The 19,115-nt window shown below is 47.5% G+C and overlaps 9 protein-coding genes across 9 annotated transcripts; 5 read left to right on the top strand and 4 right to left on the bottom strand.

The window, feature by feature from the left end:
• Positions 1-151: 151 nt before the first annotated feature.
• Positions 152-1,558, top strand: ISC1 (inositol phosphosphingolipid phospholipase; the record flags this gene model as incomplete). The annotated part of the gene is made up of 1 exon (XM_022606767.1): positions 152-1,558. The coding sequence occupies one exon, from the start codon at positions 152-154 to the stop codon at positions 1,556-1,558; it is 1,407 nt and encodes a 468-aa protein (XP_022463430.1).
• A 230-nt stretch (positions 1,559-1,788) lies between these two features.
• Positions 1,789-5,427, top strand: ATG26 (sterol 3-beta-glucosyltransferase; the record flags this gene model as incomplete). Its single annotated transcript, XM_022606766.1, has 1 exon — positions 1,789-5,427. One exon carries the CDS (start codon positions 1,789-1,791, stop codon positions 5,425-5,427), a length of 3,639 nt encoding a protein of 1,212 aa, XP_022463429.1.
• Positions 5,428-5,764: 337 nt separating this feature from the next.
• SKG3 (Skg3p) lies at positions 5,765-8,704 on the bottom strand (the record flags this gene model as incomplete). The annotated part of the gene is made up of 1 exon (XM_022606765.1): positions 5,765-8,704. One exon carries the CDS (start codon positions 8,702-8,704, stop codon positions 5,765-5,767), a length of 2,940 nt encoding a protein of 979 aa, XP_022463428.1.
• Positions 8,705-9,309: 605 nt separating this feature from the next.
• On the bottom strand, positions 9,310-9,914 carry RPL37A (60S ribosomal protein eL37; the record flags this gene model as incomplete). The annotated part of the gene is made up of 2 exons (XM_022606764.1): positions 9,310-9,569; positions 9,908-9,914. 2 exons carry the CDS (start codon positions 9,912-9,914, stop codon positions 9,310-9,312), a joined length of 267 nt encoding a protein of 88 aa, XP_022463427.1.
• A 634-nt stretch (positions 9,915-10,548) lies between these two features.
• Positions 10,549-12,195, top strand: TOS4 (Tos4p; the record flags this gene model as incomplete). The annotated part of the gene is made up of 1 exon (XM_022606762.1): positions 10,549-12,195. One exon carries the CDS (start codon positions 10,549-10,551, stop codon positions 12,193-12,195), a length of 1,647 nt encoding a protein of 548 aa, XP_022463426.1.
• Positions 12,196-12,439: 244 nt separating this feature from the next.
• Positions 12,440-14,686, bottom strand: SWI6 (transcriptional regulator SWI6; the record flags this gene model as incomplete). The annotated part of the gene is made up of 1 exon (XM_022606761.1): positions 12,440-14,686. One exon carries the CDS (start codon positions 14,684-14,686, stop codon positions 12,440-12,442), a length of 2,247 nt encoding a protein of 748 aa, XP_022463425.1.
• Positions 14,687-14,976: 290 nt separating this feature from the next.
• VTA1 (Vta1p) lies at positions 14,977-16,038 on the top strand (the record flags this gene model as incomplete). Its single annotated transcript, XM_022606760.1, has 1 exon — positions 14,977-16,038. One exon carries the CDS (start codon positions 14,977-14,979, stop codon positions 16,036-16,038), a length of 1,062 nt encoding a protein of 353 aa, XP_022463424.1.
• A 337-nt stretch (positions 16,039-16,375) lies between these two features.
• SAM1 (methionine adenosyltransferase SAM1) lies at positions 16,376-17,524 on the bottom strand (the record flags this gene model as incomplete). Its single annotated transcript, XM_022606759.1, has 1 exon — positions 16,376-17,524. One exon carries the CDS (start codon positions 17,522-17,524, stop codon positions 16,376-16,378), a length of 1,149 nt encoding a protein of 382 aa, XP_022463423.1.
• An 851-nt stretch (positions 17,525-18,375) lies between these two features.
• KNAG0C00620 (YbhB/YbcL family Raf kinase inhibitor-like protein) lies at positions 18,376-18,975 on the top strand (the record flags this gene model as incomplete). Its single annotated transcript, XM_022606758.1, has 1 exon — positions 18,376-18,975. The coding sequence occupies one exon, from the start codon at positions 18,376-18,378 to the stop codon at positions 18,973-18,975; it is 600 nt and encodes a 199-aa protein (XP_022463422.1).
• Positions 18,976-19,115: the final 140 nt, after the last annotated feature.

Here is a 19,115-nt window from a genome sequence, read left to right as displayed (position 1 = left end):
ACACGCGACGCGATGAGCCCTCTTCCTGCTGTTGTTGTTGTTGTTGTTGATGAGTTGCTCTTCGAATCTTTAATCAACAACGTTATTCACGAGAGAAGAGGACCCTATTGATGGTGTTGGGTTCGCCGACAGCGGCCGACACAGTCTCGCAATGGAATCAGCACGTTTGCAATCGCAGTCAGGGTCTACCGCCGAGGTGGAGGGCCCAGGTAGGGCGGGTCCACCGCTACGGATCAGGTTTCTGACGTTCAATACGTGGGGATTGAAGTGGGTCTCGAAGCACCGGCGCGTGCGGATGCGGGCGTTGGCGGACATGCTCGCTGGTGGTGACCCCGCAGAGATGGCTCTTGAGAGTGTGGCTACGTCCGGGGACGATGGGCTGCCCCCTACGACTGGTCAATACGACGTTATCGCATTGCAAGAGGTGTGGTGTCGCGAGGACTGGGAGTACATCGTCGAACGGTGTCACTCCAAGTACCCATACCATCGGATATTCTACGCTGGGATTCTCACTGGACCAGGGCTTGCGCTGTTGTCCTGCTGGCCCATCGATTCCTCGTTTTTGTACCGATTCCCGATCAACGGGAGGCCGAGTGCATTCTTCCGGGGAGACTGGTATGTCGGGAAGTCCGTTGCTGTCACGACGGTCACTCTGCCGGGGTCCCCCGGAGGGAAGCTTGCCATTATGAACAGCCACATGCACGCACCGTATGCACTCACGGGGGACGCCGCTTACACTTGCCACAGGGCATGCCAAGCATGGGACTTCAGCAGACTTGCTCAACTCTACTCGGAGGCGGGATACGCTGTGATCATCGTCGGGGACCTCAATTCACGACCAGAGTCCCTGCAACACCAGTTCCTCACTCAGGAGACTGGGCTTGCGGACTCCTGGGAACAGCTGGGTGCAAAGGCGTATCCTCCGAGACCGACACTCGCTCAGGTTGCCAAGATGTCCGCGCTGGACCAGCTCAAGTACGGCTGCACGACCTGCGACTCGCTGCTCAACACCTGGCGCAGCGACCGACGGCCCGACGAGGCCTGCAGGCTCGACTACGCGCTCGTGGACCCACACAAACTGTTGACGGTAGACGCAGGCGTCCAGTTCACGGAACGCATCCCTGGAATAGGCAGCTTCTCGGACCATTTCGCCTACTACTGCGAGCTACACTACAGGGACAATAGCAAGGATGAACAGACCCCGGCAAGAGACCTGCTCCTCAAACGATACTCCAGCTATGTCGAGATGTGCGACCTCATCGACGACTACCTCATCACTGCGCACCGCCAAAAGTTCTGGCGTGGGATTCACTTCTGGGCGTCCCTGGTACTAATTATCGGGTGCTGCGTGAGCACTTCGTTCACTAGCTACACTAGGGCCCCCCTGGTCCCTCGGTTCTTCTGGGTCCTCTTCGCCAGCGTACTTGCAGTGACGGGACTCATCGACGGACTCATCTCGTTCCTATTCGGCAGAAGCGAGCTCAGAGCGCTGAGAGAGGTCAAATTAGAGGTCACGGACGCCCAGCGCACACTGCAATGCACTCTAGATACCGCGTGAGACGGATCTCTCACCCCTATCTCATCTCATCTTGTTGCACTATATAGATACGATACATATACAATATTATCCTCGTTACTTGCTATTAACGCACGGCGGTACCGGGAACCTGCCAGATAAGAACATTAGAGAAGTCCATACCGGCTGTTAGGTTGTTGCATAGTTGTTCTAGACGTGTGCAGCTGTTAATAGGTGTGCTCAAGAACCAAAGATAGATAGAAGAGGTGAATATGGAGAAGCGAATAGTAGGTAAGTTGAAGGGGCTTCAGGATATCACTGCTAGAATTGGCGGCGAGGTGGTCAGTGCGCCCCTCAAGGCTGCCGATGCGACCGTTGGGGCATCCGTGAGGACCTCAGTAAGTGCCGTCCGTGGGAACACCAAGGACGTCGTTAACTTGACGAAGTCCGGTGTACTGGAAGGCTCCGCAAGGGGGGAACAGACAGATATGGCCAAATCGAAGTACATGATGAAGAACATCGCCGGGCTGCTCACTACCGCTTCTGTGTATGCCGGTATGGATGAGTCGCAGGACTCTGCGTCAGAAGTAAGCTCTGTTTCAATGGGAAATCCAGAGGACTCTCGTCGCCTACCGGGACCGCCCCTGGAAAAGAGGAAGCCGACTCTGTTCGAGCTATCAGTGACGCCCACGGGGGATACGCCGTCACATACTGAGCAGTTTGCCCTTTCGGGGACTGTGCAGCTGTCAGAGGGAGAGAAATGCGTGTATCAGTCGACGGCATGGCTACTCAAAGAGGTGCTTGTCCAGGGCCGACTGTTTGTCACGACAGCGCAACTAATATTCTACGCTACTTTGGCGAAAACATCCACGAGCACAGTGTCCATGACCGGTAATCTGGGTATGAAGTCGCGTCTGAAGGGCTCTACAAGGTATTGGTGCATCCTGCGGGGCCCCATTTTCTCAATGTACAGCTCCTCGACGGATGTGTACTTCCCAAATATGACAGTTGATCTGAGGAATGTTGAGAAGATTGAACTAGGCTCGAAGTTGGATTCCGGTTACGTATTTAAGATTATCATGAGAGACAAGCGAACGTTCAAATTTGTCGCCGATTCAGAGTACTCGGCCAAGAATTGGTTCAACGAATTGAGAAGACAGCACTTCACCTCCAACAACCTAACGACCTCAGACGCAGAAAGTAGGTCGATCACTTTGAAAGTGCCTCTGGCAAATATTCTAAAACTGGATGATGACAAACTCATAAACCAGTTTGTGGCGCTGAATCTAAGGGCTTTGGAGAGCAACGAATCATTTGCCGTCGACGATATTGTCTTCATGTTTTTTGACAATTCAGGGCCCAGGGCGAGACAGGCTATACTAAACCAACTCAAACAGCTGGAAGAGGACGGAATTGAGCTAGCATACAACAAGCACATAGATGAAGATTACGATAAACCGGCTACCACACCTTTGTTGCACTCACCACCTTCTGATCTATCGACACAGAGTTTACCCCAAAAACGGACGGGAGCAAAATCAAAGAGGAAACTAAGTTTGACTAGACTGAGATCTAAAAGTGGCAGTTGGTTCCACAAAATAGGTGATTCAGAACGTCCATTCCAATTTCCGTCCAAAATTGAGGAGAGTATTGTCATTGAATCCCATAGGTTTATTGGTGAGTCTCCGGAAATTAAGAACTCATTGGTATCACCAATCTCTGTGAATGATACTATTGACAGCCTACAGGAAGCTCTGATATTGACCGAGGAAACTGATGAAAATACTTCAAAGAAACGGGATAAACTAACGAACAAGTTTAAAAAAGTCGGCGAAATGTGGGCGGCTAAACCAAACCACTATGCGAATAAGTCAGTCAAATTTCCAAGCAAGACTGGGGTTTGTTTAATTGACGGTAACGAGTTAACAAGGGCTACTGAAAGCTTTCAAAATCACTTCGAATTGAGTGAAGATCAGAGGTTGATCAGTACTTATTACGTCTATCTGAACAGAAACGTCCCGACCTACGGTAAATTGTACATCGGCAAAGACACGCTATGTTTTAAGTCATCCATCCCTGGGATAAACACGAAGATGATATTACCTATATGCGATATCGAAAGATGTTACAAAGAGATTGGGTTAAGGCTGGGTTATTTCCTACTGGTACTTGTCATTCGAAACAACAACGAGCTGACCTTTGAATTTAGTACGAAATTATGCCGCGACGATGCAGAGCAGATATTATCTCAGTTGATCAATTTAGTGTCGCAACGTAACTTGCATGGAAGTCCCACTCTCAACAGCAATGGTGCTGACAACAACCAACAAATGCTAACCAACAACTTCATAGAGTCCAATGCGGAAAGCGCTAAACTGAAGTTTTTTGAGGACAAGTTTGTTGGAAAAGGTTTGAACATCCCTTTACTAATAGATGCCAATTCCCAATATAAAGTCCAAATTAAACCAGTGAAGAGCTACAACATTGCGGCTTTGACCATAGGCTCCAGAGGTGATGTACAACCATACATTGCTCTAGGGAAAGGCTTGATAAAAGAGGGACATAAATTTACAATAATAACACATGGTGAATTCCAAGAGTTTGTAGAGGGTCATGGTATTTCGTTTATTCAAATTGCAGGTAATCCAGCTGAACTGATGGCGCTGATGGTAGAGCACGAATCCATGAATATAGGATTGCTGAAGGATGCCTCTTCAAAGTTTTCCGGCTGGATTTCTAGTCTTTTGAAGTCTTCCTGGGACGCATGTAAGGATAGTAACTTTGATATATTGATCGAGTCACCTTCTGCAATGGCAGGCATTCATATAGCCGAGGCTCTACAAATTGCTTATTTCAGGGCGTTCACTATGCCGTGGACGAGGACGAGGGCATATCCACACGCCTTCATTGTACCTGATCAAACCAGGGGTGGGAGCTACAATTATTTGACGCATATGTTGTTTGAGAATGTCTTTTGGAAGGGGATAAGCGGCCAGATAAACGAATGGAGAGTACATTCTCTTGGACTGGAAAAAACAAGTTTGGAGCTAATGCAGCAGAATAAGGTACCCTTTCTTTACAATGTTTCGCCCACGATATTTCCACCTTCCGTTGATTTTAATGAGTGGGTGAAAGTGACAGGATATTGGTTTCTAGACGAAAATGATACCTATGTCCCGCCCAAACCATTGACAGACTTTTTAATAAAGGCGCGGACACTTGGAAAGAAAGTTGTGTATATAGGGTTTGGTTCGATTGTAGTCTCAGATGCCAAAGAGATGACGAAGGCTTTGGTAGAGGCTGTCGTCAAGGCAGACGTTTATTGTATTTTGAACAAAGGATGGTCGGAGAGATTGAATGACAAATCAGCAAAGGATGTGGAAGTAGAACTACCGGATAGTATTTACAATGGAGGAAACATTCCACATGATTGGTTATTCCCTCAAGTGGATGCAGCAGTTCATCACGGTGGTTCAGGAACCACTGGTGCTACATTGAGAGCAGGCTTACCAACCGTAATCAAACCCTTTTTTGGTGACCAGTTCTTTTATGCAAATAGAATATCGGATATTGGTGTTGGGATATCGTTACGAAAACTCAATGCTGAAACGCTATTCAACGCTTTGAAGGAGGTTACTACAAACACCAAGCTGAGGGAAAAAGCCCAAATAATTGGAACTCAGATCAATAAAGAGGATGGTGTGATGACGGCTATAAATTGCATTTACTCGGAGCTGGAATATGCCCGTAGTTTGATAGTTGCAAAGCAAAGCAAAGAAACTAAATTGGTGACGCATGCAACCGGCACTTTTAAGAAAACTGCAGAAACTGGTACGAAATCTGTTGCCGGTGCTATACAAACCTTATTACCTGATGGCTCACATACCGACGAATCTTGGATCGTTATTTAGAGCATGATACTTGTACATTTTTATCTTTGTGTTATGCCCGTTTAACATGTATACCCCTAGACAATAACATCTAACGTACTGCTATCCAAAACGACTAAGCTGTTGGTCTACTGTATAGTAGTAAGAAGTAGATAAGAGTAACGTAATCTATATACATAAGAAATGCAGAAATAAAGGTAGACATTAGAAGTGTTCTGTACGTACTATATAATATAGATATAAAAAAGTGGTACACAGGATTATCAACTTGTTCAGGCCACATTACACAGGGCGCCCTTGTACCATCCTCAAAGAGATTAACATGCGGCATTTGGTACCAAAGTGCTGGCTGAGAGAACTAGTTCGCATACGGGTTCTTGCCATTTGTGTTATTAGGCATGAACTGACTGAATCCACCGCCATTTGGCCGGTTGTTCAAGGAGAGAGAGGAGCCGGAGCGCGAGTTTGCTGAACCATAAGGGCTTCCAATTTGTCTTGGTTTATTGATACCAGGTTGTTCCACATATTGGTTCTGTTGGTACTGTATTTGGTTGGGATAAACCGCGTTTTGATACTTGGGGTGTTGCAGAGACTCAGAAGGCAGTCCTTTCGATGAGTTTGGGAACTGTCCGTAGATTGGGGACTGGTTGTTTTGAGAATATTGGTGATACGGACTTTGAATGTGCGATGGACTCGCGTAACGTGGTTGTTGTAGAGGTTGTTGTATGCGTTGTGGTGAGTTGACCGTTTGTTGATTGGTGCGGTTGGATGTGTTTGCGTCTAAAGCTAGGTTTGTTTGTGATGGAGAACGAGGAATACTGCTTTTCTTTTCTAGGTTGTAGGCCTGATTGGTGGCCGATACATTATCTTCCTCGTTTTTGAAGGCAGTTTCAGCACCAAGCATTTGACTTTGGTCAACAAAATCTGGGTCAAAAACGTCGGCTTCCTCATCTTTCTCAACGTGTCTGTTCTGTGTGCCATTCCCTGTCGTTTGCGTCAATTGCAATTTCAGGACTGGGGCAAGCTCGTCATCGTCGCCAAATTCATCATATTTGGCCGTGGTATCGGTATTAACTGAGTCAAGTTTCTGTACAATATTCACCTCATTGATCTTATCGGCCAGTTCATCAAATGCATGATCGACATCAAGCAGTCCAGTGCTGGAATTCGATTCGTTGGTTGCCATTGCTGATTTGAAGCTTGCAGCCGCCTTTACGTCGTCATCATAATCAGCAGTGCTTCTAGAGTCTCTGATATTGGAGATCTCAAACCGTTTCGAATCATTTGTCGTCCCAACATAATTTTCGTAAGGGCTCTCATAACCATTTGAGTACCTAGATGTTTCCTGCTCTGTAGCTAAAAACATTGGCTTAGGTTCCAAGTTGTCCCCGGTTGAGGATTCGTGTGTTGCACCGAATGGGGCAATAGCATATTTGTCATACAATTCCGAAAGTTCACCAGCCTGTATCGCAGAGGTGTTGTTTGGGTATTCATCATTTGATTCTATGTGTGGTGACACTATAGGGAGTTCAGGCTGCTTGTTGTTAGGCATGCTCCTTCTTGAAGCTGACTCATTACCCGGGGTGTGTTGCTGTTCGTAACCCTCGGGAATGGCTACACCGTTTAGATCTTCAGCTGTTTCGAAAGGATTCAGTACTACTGACTCCTTGGAAGAGGATGCCACTGAAGACTCCGCATCTTCATTAGCGTCAATTATTTTAGGCAGTTCATGAGACGTTGGTAGGAATTCTGCCGAATCCGATATTCTGTCTAAAATCCGAGATTGAGGGGAGGCGTTCAACAATTTATCGCTACGCAAACTTGGCGGGTTCGAGAACACTGGGGAGTTTGGTCCCCTGAATAGGTCATCTGGGCCCAGTGTTGGCGATGAGAAAGTGGATGGAAGCCTACCCTTTTGGCCACAACCGGTGTAGCCTTCCTCCAATTTCTTTGTTTTCAGCAGTTCGTCAATGTTGGAGTTCCAGTCGTCTTGGTTCCATGGGGAAGTTTCGTTAGCACGAATCATATCTAAAATGTCCTTCACTTCCAAATAGTAGATGGCGGGGAGTATCGGAAGTGCGAACATCAAAGAGTTTGGATCGTCTCTATCTGCTATCAATTGCTTGGGTCTCCCGTAAAGCGCGAACGCGTTCATCACAGGGATTAAGAATCTGATGATTGTGTCGTAACTACCCACACCTTGATGCTTCTCAGCCATGATAAACACGTTACAGTCCTCGCTGTTGCCATCTTTATCGCTGAAAATGATGGACCCTTCCAATTTAAGAATTGTCGAGTTATCGATAAGGACCGGGGCAGATGGGTATACCGCGTATGCCCTTCTCGCCTCTGTGATTGTGACCATGACGCTTTTTTTGTTAACTTTCTTGTCGTTATCGTAGAAACTGATCTTACCGAAGGGGGAACCATTTTTTTTCTTACCAGTAGACTGTGAAACGACTGCAAAGCATCGTTTCCAGGGCATACCAGCGCCAAACCGTACGCTGACCCATTCTGAGTAACTGAATTTGTTGCGTTCATCCATAATGACTTTTATATCGCTCAGTTTACTTCCCCTTGAGGACAGGAACGCGCCCGTGTAGGCTTCCTGCAGGGATACATTCTCGTACAGACTCAATCTGAACGCCGCTGTCCATTCGTCGTAAGAATTCTTATCGCTAAATTGTAAGAAGTACCTATTCTTCAAAGTGGTGGACACGACTAGGACGTTACTGAGGTCAACGTTCCTGCCGTCGTTCGATAGGACTGAGTCATCGGAATCCAACGGCCTCAAAGCACAGTCGGCGAGGTTTATGTACTTCGGGGTCGATGCTGCCTTTTTCAAAGAACTGCTAATAACTCTTGTACTGTTATCACCCTCCTGTAAGCCTGCTATCTCTTTCGCCTCCCATAGGGCCAGTTGAGTACCCAACAGTACAGCGTAGCACTCGGTCCACTTCCCAGTTGCTGGTGTCCCATCGTTTTTCAAGTCATGCAGTACCAAAATGACACCCTTATGGTATCGTCTGTGTGCCTGCGCAGACAGTAGTGTCACAATTGGGACCAGTTCAGGAGAAAGATCATTGTTTAGTACGCTGTCCGAGGCGTCCCTTTGTTCCTGCGCGAATTGCGGCAGGTTTGGAGAGGAATCCCCATTAAGCAGTCTTTGTCCAAACGAACTACTCCTGGAGAAAGTATCCTTCGACCCCGTTGAGGAAGTGCTCCCCTTTCTGGAAAACAGATTCTTCGGCGGAGCAGCCAGCTTGGGTGATTTGGACCCAGAGAAGAAACGTTTCATTGACGATAGCCGTGTAGCAGACTGTGGATCAGAAGTTCTATCAAACTAAGAAGGAATATTACAATAAAAAAGGAACAGAACTTCAATCTATGAACAGAGAGAGTCTCTATTGATCCAACAACAACAACACTTGAACAGATTCTACAGCAGCAATAATGAAGAATTCCAGAATCGCTCTAAAAAATGAAAAAAAAATAAAAAAGAAAGAAAGAAGAAGAAGAAGAAAAAAGAAAGCGAAAATAAGCCACAGGGAAAAAAGGGCGGAGAAACGCAGAACAAAAGACCCTACAGAACCCTAAAATTGACTGTGATCGGAGCCCGGATCTGGGGCTGTTTTTCTGCGGCGGTTTCTGCGCACGGGGAATCTGGGGAAGGAAAGGCAGGCTTATATGATATGACGTATGGCGGGGCACAGAGGCGTTAGGGTTTCGAAGTTGAGGACGGACGTGGGGGAGAGGTCCATGCCGACAGCGTTTGATGAGAATGATCTCTGTGTGGCATTGCCGTTTGCTTTTGTCTGTGTTGTTCTATTTATACATAAACTGTAGATACTTCGATATTCTATGAATGCAAGGAATTGGATCGGTCCTACGTGTTGTTTAGGTTTAGGCGGTGGCAGCCTTTGGGGCACCGGTCTGGAACCCGTTCTTGAACCTTCTGGCAACGTGCTTCATGTATTGCATTCTGCCGGTACCAGTGGTGGTTCTTCTCTTGGCCTTGGCACCCCAGTTGAAAGATCTGGTCTTGGCAGCTGGGTAGCCACAGGCAGCACAGGTGGACTTTTGCACGTGGAAGGAACGCTTACCGCATCTCTTACACAGAGTGTGTGTTTTGTTGTGACGCTTACCGAAAGATGGAGTACCCTCTGTGGAAAAAAAATTAGTGAGCCCGTATGGTACGGTTACATGGTGTTGTTAGTAACTATATTCGTTCATGAAAGGCTTGCTCTTGAACTAGTGGCGGTTTGTTCAACCTTTACCCGCGTAAAAGGGATGGAACTTTGGGTACGCCTTGGTGGAGAGAAGATTTCCGCATCCGCAGTTCAATTGTACAATTGAAAAACCTCTGTTTATGGTCGCAAACCCAGTTTACCGAAAACTCTATCTCTTCCAAAGCCAAGGTCCTCAAAAGTTCATCACTACCCAGGGGACGAGTTGCCGTTCAATATTTTGCTTATGATCTGCTATAATTTCATTTACATACTACCCATTTTTGCTCTTTAGTTTAGTGTACCGTTGTTCTCAGGCTTACAAAGAGAACCCAACCTTCAATATAGCACTGCACTAACTATCCTACAGTTACAATAGCATCGCACCACGGGACAGACACCCTGCAGGCCCGCCAGTAGTGGAACGCCCCTCCCTCCCTCACAGAATCACCAACGGCTGCCAGCGGGAACTCTGGGTACACGCCAACGGACACAGGGGCGTGCTGTGGCCTGGAAGGGCCGCCAAATCCTCTCCCCGCTCCCCACCACGGGACTAGTAGGGGAGCCACTCTGTCTAACTCCAGGCTCAGTTCCCACTCTGGTCCAGCCCCGGTCGTCCCCATCTCCCAGTCCCCTGGGTCGTTATTCAAAAACCATCCACATATCCCAATAGGGAAACGTATTTTTTCTTGACCCGTCCCAAAAAAATAAACTAAATAGAAACAAAATTTTGGGTGTACGGATGGTATATGCAGGGCCCAATTTTTCTTTTTTTGTCTTGAGGAAGACTCCGCAGAAAAGAAATTAGCGTTCGGAAAACGTCAACTGAAACAGGAAATCAGCTAATTCAGGGACGCGATGATGCATTCGATAATAAAGGAAAAAAGGTACATCGGATAAACGGCACGGTCGAGGAATGGGTCAAAAGGGTATATTTACGGTTCACAAAATTGGCAAGAATGTTGGGGATTGTACTCATCTTTTACGCTACCCTTTTTTATATAAAAGACCTTCTTGTTTGACCGGTTTTCTCTCGACATCCTGTTCACTCTTTCGCACTCTACATTTACTTGCCGTTTCTGTAGTTACTCCTGTTGTATTCAAAGTTAAATTACTAGTAGCACTAAAGACAACTTTCATCATGTCGTTTCAGTATCCTTTATCGTCTCCAATTTTTAAACAGTCAGCTTCTGGGAATGTTTCGCTGTCACAGCCCGAAATATTTGGGTTGGCGGAACCAACTAAGCAGCAACTCAGTAACTGCGACTATCTGACTCCTATTCAGTCTTTGAACACCAGCGACCAGTTGTTACCTGTTAAGGGGAGTCTTTGCAATGGCAGCTCCAGTTCTAGGATTTCGTCATTGAGGATTCCACGCAAAAAACACGTCATTGTGAAGATTCCATCTTTCAGCGGAAGTAGTGTCGATGAGCTGGATTGCAGTAGCGTTAGAACAGTGCAATTGGATCCAAGGTGGGACTCTACGTATACAATTGGTTGTAACGAGGCTTTGTGCAATTTTCATCTTCCAAACTTCGGTACCGTTTCAGGACAACATCTGCTATTGAAGTACCTTCGTAGTACGAACCAGGTTTATGTCAAGTGTATCGGTACAACAAACGTTATTATTACACTTCCAAGATGTTTGGGGCTTCATTTGCACGAAATGGCCGAGAAGGAGTATAAACTCACTTCGGTGCAACCATGCAATGTAAGCGCCGAGGGAAAACAGCTCTTCAAGATGAAAGGTATGACCGCATTTTCACTCAAAGTGGGTGAGAGTATCATTATGCCATTCATGAATAAAACTGTTGTGGACTTCAAACAAACATTTCTGATGATTTGTATGAAACAACTGTCCTCTGAGGATTTAAAAAACGATGAGGAAGAATATGTTTCGGACGGCTCATTGTCCACCCATGACGATATTTGGGCTACTCAGTGGCAGTTCATTACTGCAACAAGATCAAGCAGCCCTTCGCTATATCTTTTGGATAACCCACATCCCTCCCCCTCATTATCCGTTACCCCAGATAGCGGCAGCAAGACGCCAGTCTCAATTCTGACCACAAAGAGGACAAGAGAGGAAGGGGAAGAACTTTATGACAAACAGGCCTANNNAATTATGGAACAATCTACAAACAAGCATGTCACTTTTGAAGACACGGAGTCTGTCTTGACCAACGAAGAAATAATTGCACACCTGACAAGGTCTGGCGTCGATTGTCTGGCGTTACGGAGTGTTTTAAGCAATTATCTGGCATTCGGCAAAGTCCAACAGACTCCATTGTCTCGGCTAAAGGGTGTAAATTCTGTTACGAGGTCTCTTACTACATCACAGCTACGTGCTCTTTGGTCCAAAGAAGTCTGTATCGGTGTTATTTATCCTCATGGAGAGGATGCCGCCGGTAACCCTTCAGAGGAGGAATATTTCTACGACTTGGAAAATGATACTGATAAGACAAAGAAATCAATTGTTCGGAGCATAAACGGTGATCAAACAAGCCTCGCGTCCTGTAAAAGAACGCATGAACATTATCATTGGAAGAGACCTAAAAGGTGAAGACAGGAAGTCCACCACTCTCCATGGAACCTAATCCTAAAACAAGCAAAAAAAAAAAGACGACTTAATATAAATTAATAGGTTGAGAAAGCTAACTGGAGCTCCCTCTTCGTCAGTCTCGTAGTCGTTCTTTGTGATGTATATTCCTTCCTTTCTCTTTCTTCTAAAACTTATGTACTAATGACAAAAAACTTAATTCACTTAATAAAATCCACTGCATATTACCTGTTCACAGGTCCAATTATTACGCTATCGCATGCTTGTTTAAGAATTCTTGCATTTCTCCCGTGTCAATATCTTGTGGATCTTCAGAAGAAATTGCTTGCAACAATCCATCCAGCATCCCATCTACTTTATCCTCGTCAACTTTCAAACATAGGGAAAGCACCCTCCTGAATTTACCTTCCAGGTTGGCTTGTCTCTCTCTTATGTTGAGTAGCATTTGCCCGAGGTACTCGTCGTTCCTTCTGTATGCGTTTATCCTCGCCTTTAACAAAGCAGATGGCGGGAGAGTGTTCGAGATGGATTCGTCGCTGTGGGACGATCGTATTTGCTTCATAACGTTTTCAACAGACTCTTCGTTGAGGAGTTTTTCGATGTCTCCCCCGTACTCGTTCTGCAACTTGGTCTCCAAGTGCTCATATATGAAGTCCACCCTAAACGGTTCGTCCGCATCAAACTCGCTCGAATCCCAATCCATGCCTGCGTTTTCTTCAGCAGAAATACCAAGTTTCGCACTTTCTTGCACAAAATTGCTCTCCTCCTCTTCGATCCCCTTGGTGATATTGTCCAGCTGTTCCTTCAGCAGGCTGTACTCGTCGTTGAGGTGTTTTGTACGCGTCAGCTTATCTCGAGACGAGGCCAACTCTTCTCGTTGTCTATCTAATTCTAGAATGTAGCTTGGTCCAACTTTATCCTTGTGGCTGCTCAACTCTGTGTCGTAATCCTTCGAGACGCTGCTCAATAGCGTCTTCATGTCGTTGATCAGGCTAACTGTATCCGGCTCTTTCATCGTATCGAATTTCAGTAATCCATCATCGTTCTCCGGATCATGTTCTCTTTCGTTGTTGTTCTCATCGACCTTTGTGGGTAGTTTTGAAGTGCCCGCTCCAAAATCAACAGGCCGTAGCCCGGACTTATTGGCGATGTACGGATCGGCACCATAATCCAGCAGAGCATCGACAATAGCGACGTTTCCCAGTCTCGCTGCAATGTTCAAGGACGTGTCCCCGTTGTAGTCCTGTGCGTTGAGCATATTTGCAATGACCCATTTCAGCGTGAGTTGTTTCAGGATTATATCTTTGCCTTTGCCCTGATCCACGGATCTGGTTTCCTTCTTCACTATCCACCCCATCAATATATCCAGGTAGTATTTGGCTGCTGATGAGCAACCTGCCATTCCAGAAGTGATTGTGATGTGATGCAAGATGGTTCTTTTCATATTATCCTCTATTATGAGGCATGGGTACAAGTAATCCAAGAGTTCCTCAAACGTCCCTGAATCGTAGTTGTTGACCGACTTGACCCCCTTGACCAGTGCAGTTTCTCCGTTATTATCTCCAACAAGTCGGTTAGCACCGTGCTTGACGAGCTCTTTCACGAGTGCTAGATTTGCAATAGATGTCAGCCAGTGCAGGGGAGTGTTCCCATGCTCATCTACAGGAATATTCAAGTTGAGGTCAACCCCGGGGAACGCAGCATCATTATCCCGGATCAGTGATTTCATGTCAACAGAAGTCGCTCCCTCTTGCCCTGTCCCGTTGTTGTTACTGCTTTCCGGGAACAGTAGCCGTTGTAGGAAAGATTCCAGTTTCATTCTTTGACCATTGTCCGCGCCTGTGTCTCCACTGTACGCTCTTGATAGGGATAGTGGCGACCTGATTATCTGTGTGTCAATATCATGCCCAAAAATGGGGATCGGATTGGATGCCATGAGGCCATCGAGCGAATCCTTTGCGATCAAGCTATCGTCTAGTTTGATTTTCTTCAACGGGGATCCCACGTCGGTGTGTCCGTTTTCTATATCAAAGTCCCTGTGATGCCCATGGAATTGCAACTCGTTCTTTTCCGAGTGTGTATTCCTCTTGTTGTTGGAGCTCCTCTTTTCAGCCGAAACTTCCGGAGTGGATTCCGTCTCTGGCATGGCAGTCGAGCTGTCCAGCTGTGCCTTGAACAGGTGGCCAATTTTCGCACTATCCAACAGTTGTACCGCCTTCTCCCCAGTGATCCATTTCCGACCCTCCACGTCTCTGTCCACTAGAACGCCAAATCTCGACAGCAATTGACTTTCCTTCGGCTCACTAAGCGGCGATCCCTGGTTCTGCAGCTCGTCCCGCAACAGTTCAATGTCCAACCCCGTGAAATCGCCAGCTAGCTGTTTCAAGATCGGGATGAACGCGTCCAGGAGGAAGTACCCGGTTTGGTTTTGTCTCTTCAGCGTCAGCAAAACGCCAGCACCAACGTCTGCTGTAAATTCCGTCACGTCGACCATATCTACACGCTGAAATCTCGTATACTTCCCAGAAACAACACCTGCAACTGTCCAATCCCTCGCAACAGAGCCGTACCCAGTTGTAAAACAGTCCAGGCAGCAACAACGTTGGTTCCAAGACGCGATTACCTCACGATTAATTTTTTGGCCTCGTGGAAAGTATCATAGAAGAAGCCAAAAAGCGTTACGGGCAGAGACGGAGAAGTGAGGAGGGCTGGATGAGTGGACTGCTGGGGCTGTCGGTGTTGTAGACGCAGTGCAGGAGCGAACAGGGCAGTGGGGATTGGTTGATGATTGATGGTAACACTGTGAACAGGGTGCTGCGCACTGCTAAGCAGTTCGATGTGGCCGGGCTGGGCGTAATAAGCTACTACATGAAGCTGTACGTGGTGGAGGAGATCCTCACGGAGAGAGACCGGTCCGAGGAGTCGACAGCGATTGCCAGTGAGCTTCTGGATGCTATAGAGACGTTCAAGAGTGCAGTGATGGAGCACCCGGAGGATCCGTTACGGACACTGTTCGAGGACCAGGAGAAGGGACGGCTATACATGTTGAACTTTACGATGTCGCTGTATAACAACAAGTTGCAACAGGTTTCCGAGGGTCCCTGGGATCACGATTTGAGACGTGGGCTGTGGTGCTGCGTTGACTTGTACTCTAGTATATTGCACCTGTGGAAGAACAGTCCTGAAGAAGTGCGTGCGATCAGGCAGAGAATCAAGTACTGTAAAGTCCATCTGAGCAAACTGGCGAAGGGCGAGTTGGGCCCCGCGGTTGAGGCTGCAGAGGAGCACATACCGCAGAACGATAAAGAGGTGGATGAGATGATAGATGCCGCTTTGAGGGAAACCGCCAGCGAGGGAACCGCCATCGAGCAGGAGTTGCAAGGCGAGCCGGACACTGGCAAAACGGCAGCACCGGACGCAAACGACGAAGATATAGACCGAATGCTTGCCGAACTAAATAAACTCAGCCCTTCTGTGGGTGAGTCAACCGATGGGAAGGGCGCCGCATCTGAACAAACCCCGATTTCGGGCGAGTCTGTGAAGACCCCCTCGGGGCACGCTTCGACACCTGAGCCTGTATTCCTTGACTCTGAAGAGGAGGAAGAGAAGGAAGAGTCACCAAAACCTAAACCGGTCGCAGCGCCAGAAGGCAAGAAGAGTAAGAAGATCCCGGCATTAGGGGACCATTACAACAGGCAAGACCTGGATAATATAATGGATAGAGGCACCAAAATAGAAAGGGTCCAGCGGTTAGCCAAATTCACGGTGAGTGCGTTGAACTATGAGGATATCAGCACTGCGAAGGCGCAATTGACCGAGGCATTGGAGCTGTTGAATACATTGTGACACGGCTGTTTGTTGAAAAAGGCGTTTTTTAAGTTATTTAAGGCGTGTAAATGTGCATATGGTTCTTACACTTATATCTATATATACAAAAGGATGATGATGATGATGAATTTTGCATGTTATCTATCTCTGCAGTTTTTGTGGGGATTGTATACTTGGATTCAACTTTTCGTGTAAATGTATGTGTTTGGAAGTGGGTTTCGGGAAGAGTAGCTATAAGCCCGGGAATGTGATGATGGTAATGATTATCCTTTCCCGTTCCTCTCCCTCTTGCTTCAAGAAGAATATTTTTTTATTAAGTTGAATTAATAATGACGATGGATTGGGGGGAAGGAGCTTAGAAGTTCAACTTCTTTGGTTGTTCCCATGGGTAGGTCTGGTTGGTGAAGTGACCGTAGGAGGCGGTTGGCAAGTAGATTGGTCTGGCCAAGTCCAACTCCTTGACCAGGATACCTGGTCTCAAGTCGAAGTTCTTCTTGATGATGGCAATGATCTCGTCGTCAGACTTGGTGGCTGTGCCGTAGGTGTTGACGTGTAGAGACAATGGCTCAGCAATACCGATGGCGTAGGAGAACTGGACCTCAACTCTCTTACATAGACCGGCGGCGACCAAAGATTTGGCAACCCATCTGGCGGCGTAGGCAGCAGAACGGTCGACCTTGGAGTAGTCCTTACCGGAGAAGGCACCACCACCGACAGCGGAGGCACCACCGTAGGCGTCGACGATGATCTTTCTCCCGGTCAAACCGGCGTCACCTTGTGGCCCACCGATGACGAATCTCCCGGAGGGTTGGATGAAGTACTTTGTGTTTTCGTCTAGCAGTTCCACTGGGATAACCTTCTCAATGATCTCAGACTTGATCGCGGCTCTCAGGTCCTCCGTGGTGACCTCTTCAGCGTGCTGTGCGGAGACGACGACGGTGTCGATTCTCAATGGGATCCATCTGCCGTGGTCCTCCTTGTACTCGACGGTGACTTGGGTCTTGGTGTCTGGTCTCATCCATGGGAGAGTGCCGTGTCTTCTTGCGTCCGCCATGGCCATGTTCAGCTTGTGGGCCAACAGGATGGTCAATGGAAGCAGTTCTGGGGTCTCGTCCGTGGCGTAGCCGAACATGATACCTTGGTCACCGGCACCGATGTCCTCAATGGCTTTCTCCTCGTGGACACCTTGGGCGATATCTGGGGACTGTTGTTCGATGGCGACAAGAACATTACAGGTCTTGTAGTCGAACCCCTTCTCTGAGGAGTCGTAACCGATGCTCTTCACGGTTTCTCTGACAATCTTCTGGTAGTCCAAGTTCGCCTTGGTGGTGATTTCACCAAAGACCATGATCATACCAGTCTTGGCAGCGGTCTCACAGGCGACTCTGGAGTATGGGTCCTCAGCGAGACAGGCGTCCAGGATGGCATCGGAGACTTGGTCACAGATCTTATCTGGGTGACCCTCACCGACGGATTCAGAAGTGAAGAGGAAAGTACCAGCCATTGTTACGTATATATAAAGTGTACGGGCGTGTGTGTCTATATGATACAATTGAGGCAAGAAAAAACCCAAGAGTGGACAGTAGGTACAACCAGCGTACCCAATTCACAACTGTCTTGAAGCACAAACATTTTGTAAGATACTTATATACTCTTTCCCACAGGGTGTTTCGCTCGCTGTTTCTCTGCCTCGGTCTCTCTGCCTCTGCCTCTGCCTCTCTGCCGCTGTATGTTGAGGGCATCGCAAAAAGAGCATATGAAGGCGATGAAAAAAGAAGAAAAATTTTTCAGTCTTTTTTTTTCTCGACTATTGTTCTCGTTTGGGTGTAACTGTGTGTGTGTCTGCGCTGGCGTCTGTGGCCCGCATTGTGCGTGTGTGCGTGTCTGTTTCACACAGTTTTGTTTCGCTGTGGGTGTGCTGCCTGCTGCGCGTCCCGCTGTTATCCTCGTTAAATGCGAAAAACGACGGCGAGCACGTGCTCGCGTGTTGCAACGGTGGCGGGGGCAGGAAAACTGTGGAGGGCGGGGTAAGCGTCCCAGCAAAAATACGTGACCCGGACACATTCTCCTCTCTTTCCCGTTCCGGCGAGGGGAGTCACGCACGGCACCGCAGCGGAGTCACCTTCCCAAAAAGGAAATCTGGAAAAATGCTGGGCAGGCAAGTCTCTCACAGAGAGTGTGTGTTACCCGCCCGCTGCTGCTGCTCTCCCCTAAAATATCCGAGCAAAAACATGTCACAGGGTGACACCCTGTAGAGGGTACAACTATGCAATTGCCTGGTGTATGTTCACTTGAAGTGGTAAGAAGGTCTATAGTGAGTGTATACTTGACTGAACCTTCCGTCTCACACGCACAATGCATAAGGCTATTAATATTACAGGAACAGTTCTCGAATCGCTGAAGAAACACGATATTTTCAAAGATGTGTTGTTGTCCACGGGAGTAGACACTTTCAAGCCAGCAGGCACTCTGGCGATAGAGTACCCTGTCCCAGACGTTACTGTGGCCATGGGGAACAAATTGACCACGGGTACCACTCAGGAGAAGCCAAAAGTGTTCTACGCCGCGGACCAGGCTCACCCGCTGGACCTCACTGCCTCTTACACCCTCGTCATGACTGACCCAGATGCTCCCTCCAGAACAGACCACAAATGGTCAGAATACTGTCACTACGTGGAAACGGGGGTCAAATTTAAGGACCCCAGCGGTGGGTTCGTCGAGGGGGGGCACATCTTGCAACCGTACTTGGGGCCGGGGCCACCAGAGGGGACAGGGTTCCATAGGTACGTCTGGTTGTTGTACCAGGAACCAGGTGCTGGTCCTAAACAGTTGAGTGCGATCGGGGATAGACCTAATTGGGGGTTTGGTCAACCGGGTGTTGGTGTTGATAAGTGGGCCAATTTGAACAGTTTGAAACTCTTGGCTGTCAATTTCTTCTTCGCAGAGCATGAGTGAATAACCCAATATACGTATGTATTTATGTGTTTGGTATAAGAAGCTACTGTCTTGTTGAGCACCCCTTAATCTATGTTTATTTGGTTTATCTTTATGTATTTTGTTTATATGGGTTGTTTTTCTCTAGAATGTTTATTAGT

The sequence above is a fragment of the Huiozyma naganishii genome, chromosome 3 (assembly GCF_000348985.1).
Source record: "Huiozyma naganishii CBS 8797 chromosome 3, complete genome".
Taxonomy (NCBI): Eukaryota; Fungi; Ascomycota; class Saccharomycetes; order Saccharomycetales; family Saccharomycetaceae; genus Huiozyma; species Huiozyma naganishii.
Note: the sequence above shows the minus strand (reverse complement) of the source record. Positions and strands in the feature narration are given on the sequence as shown.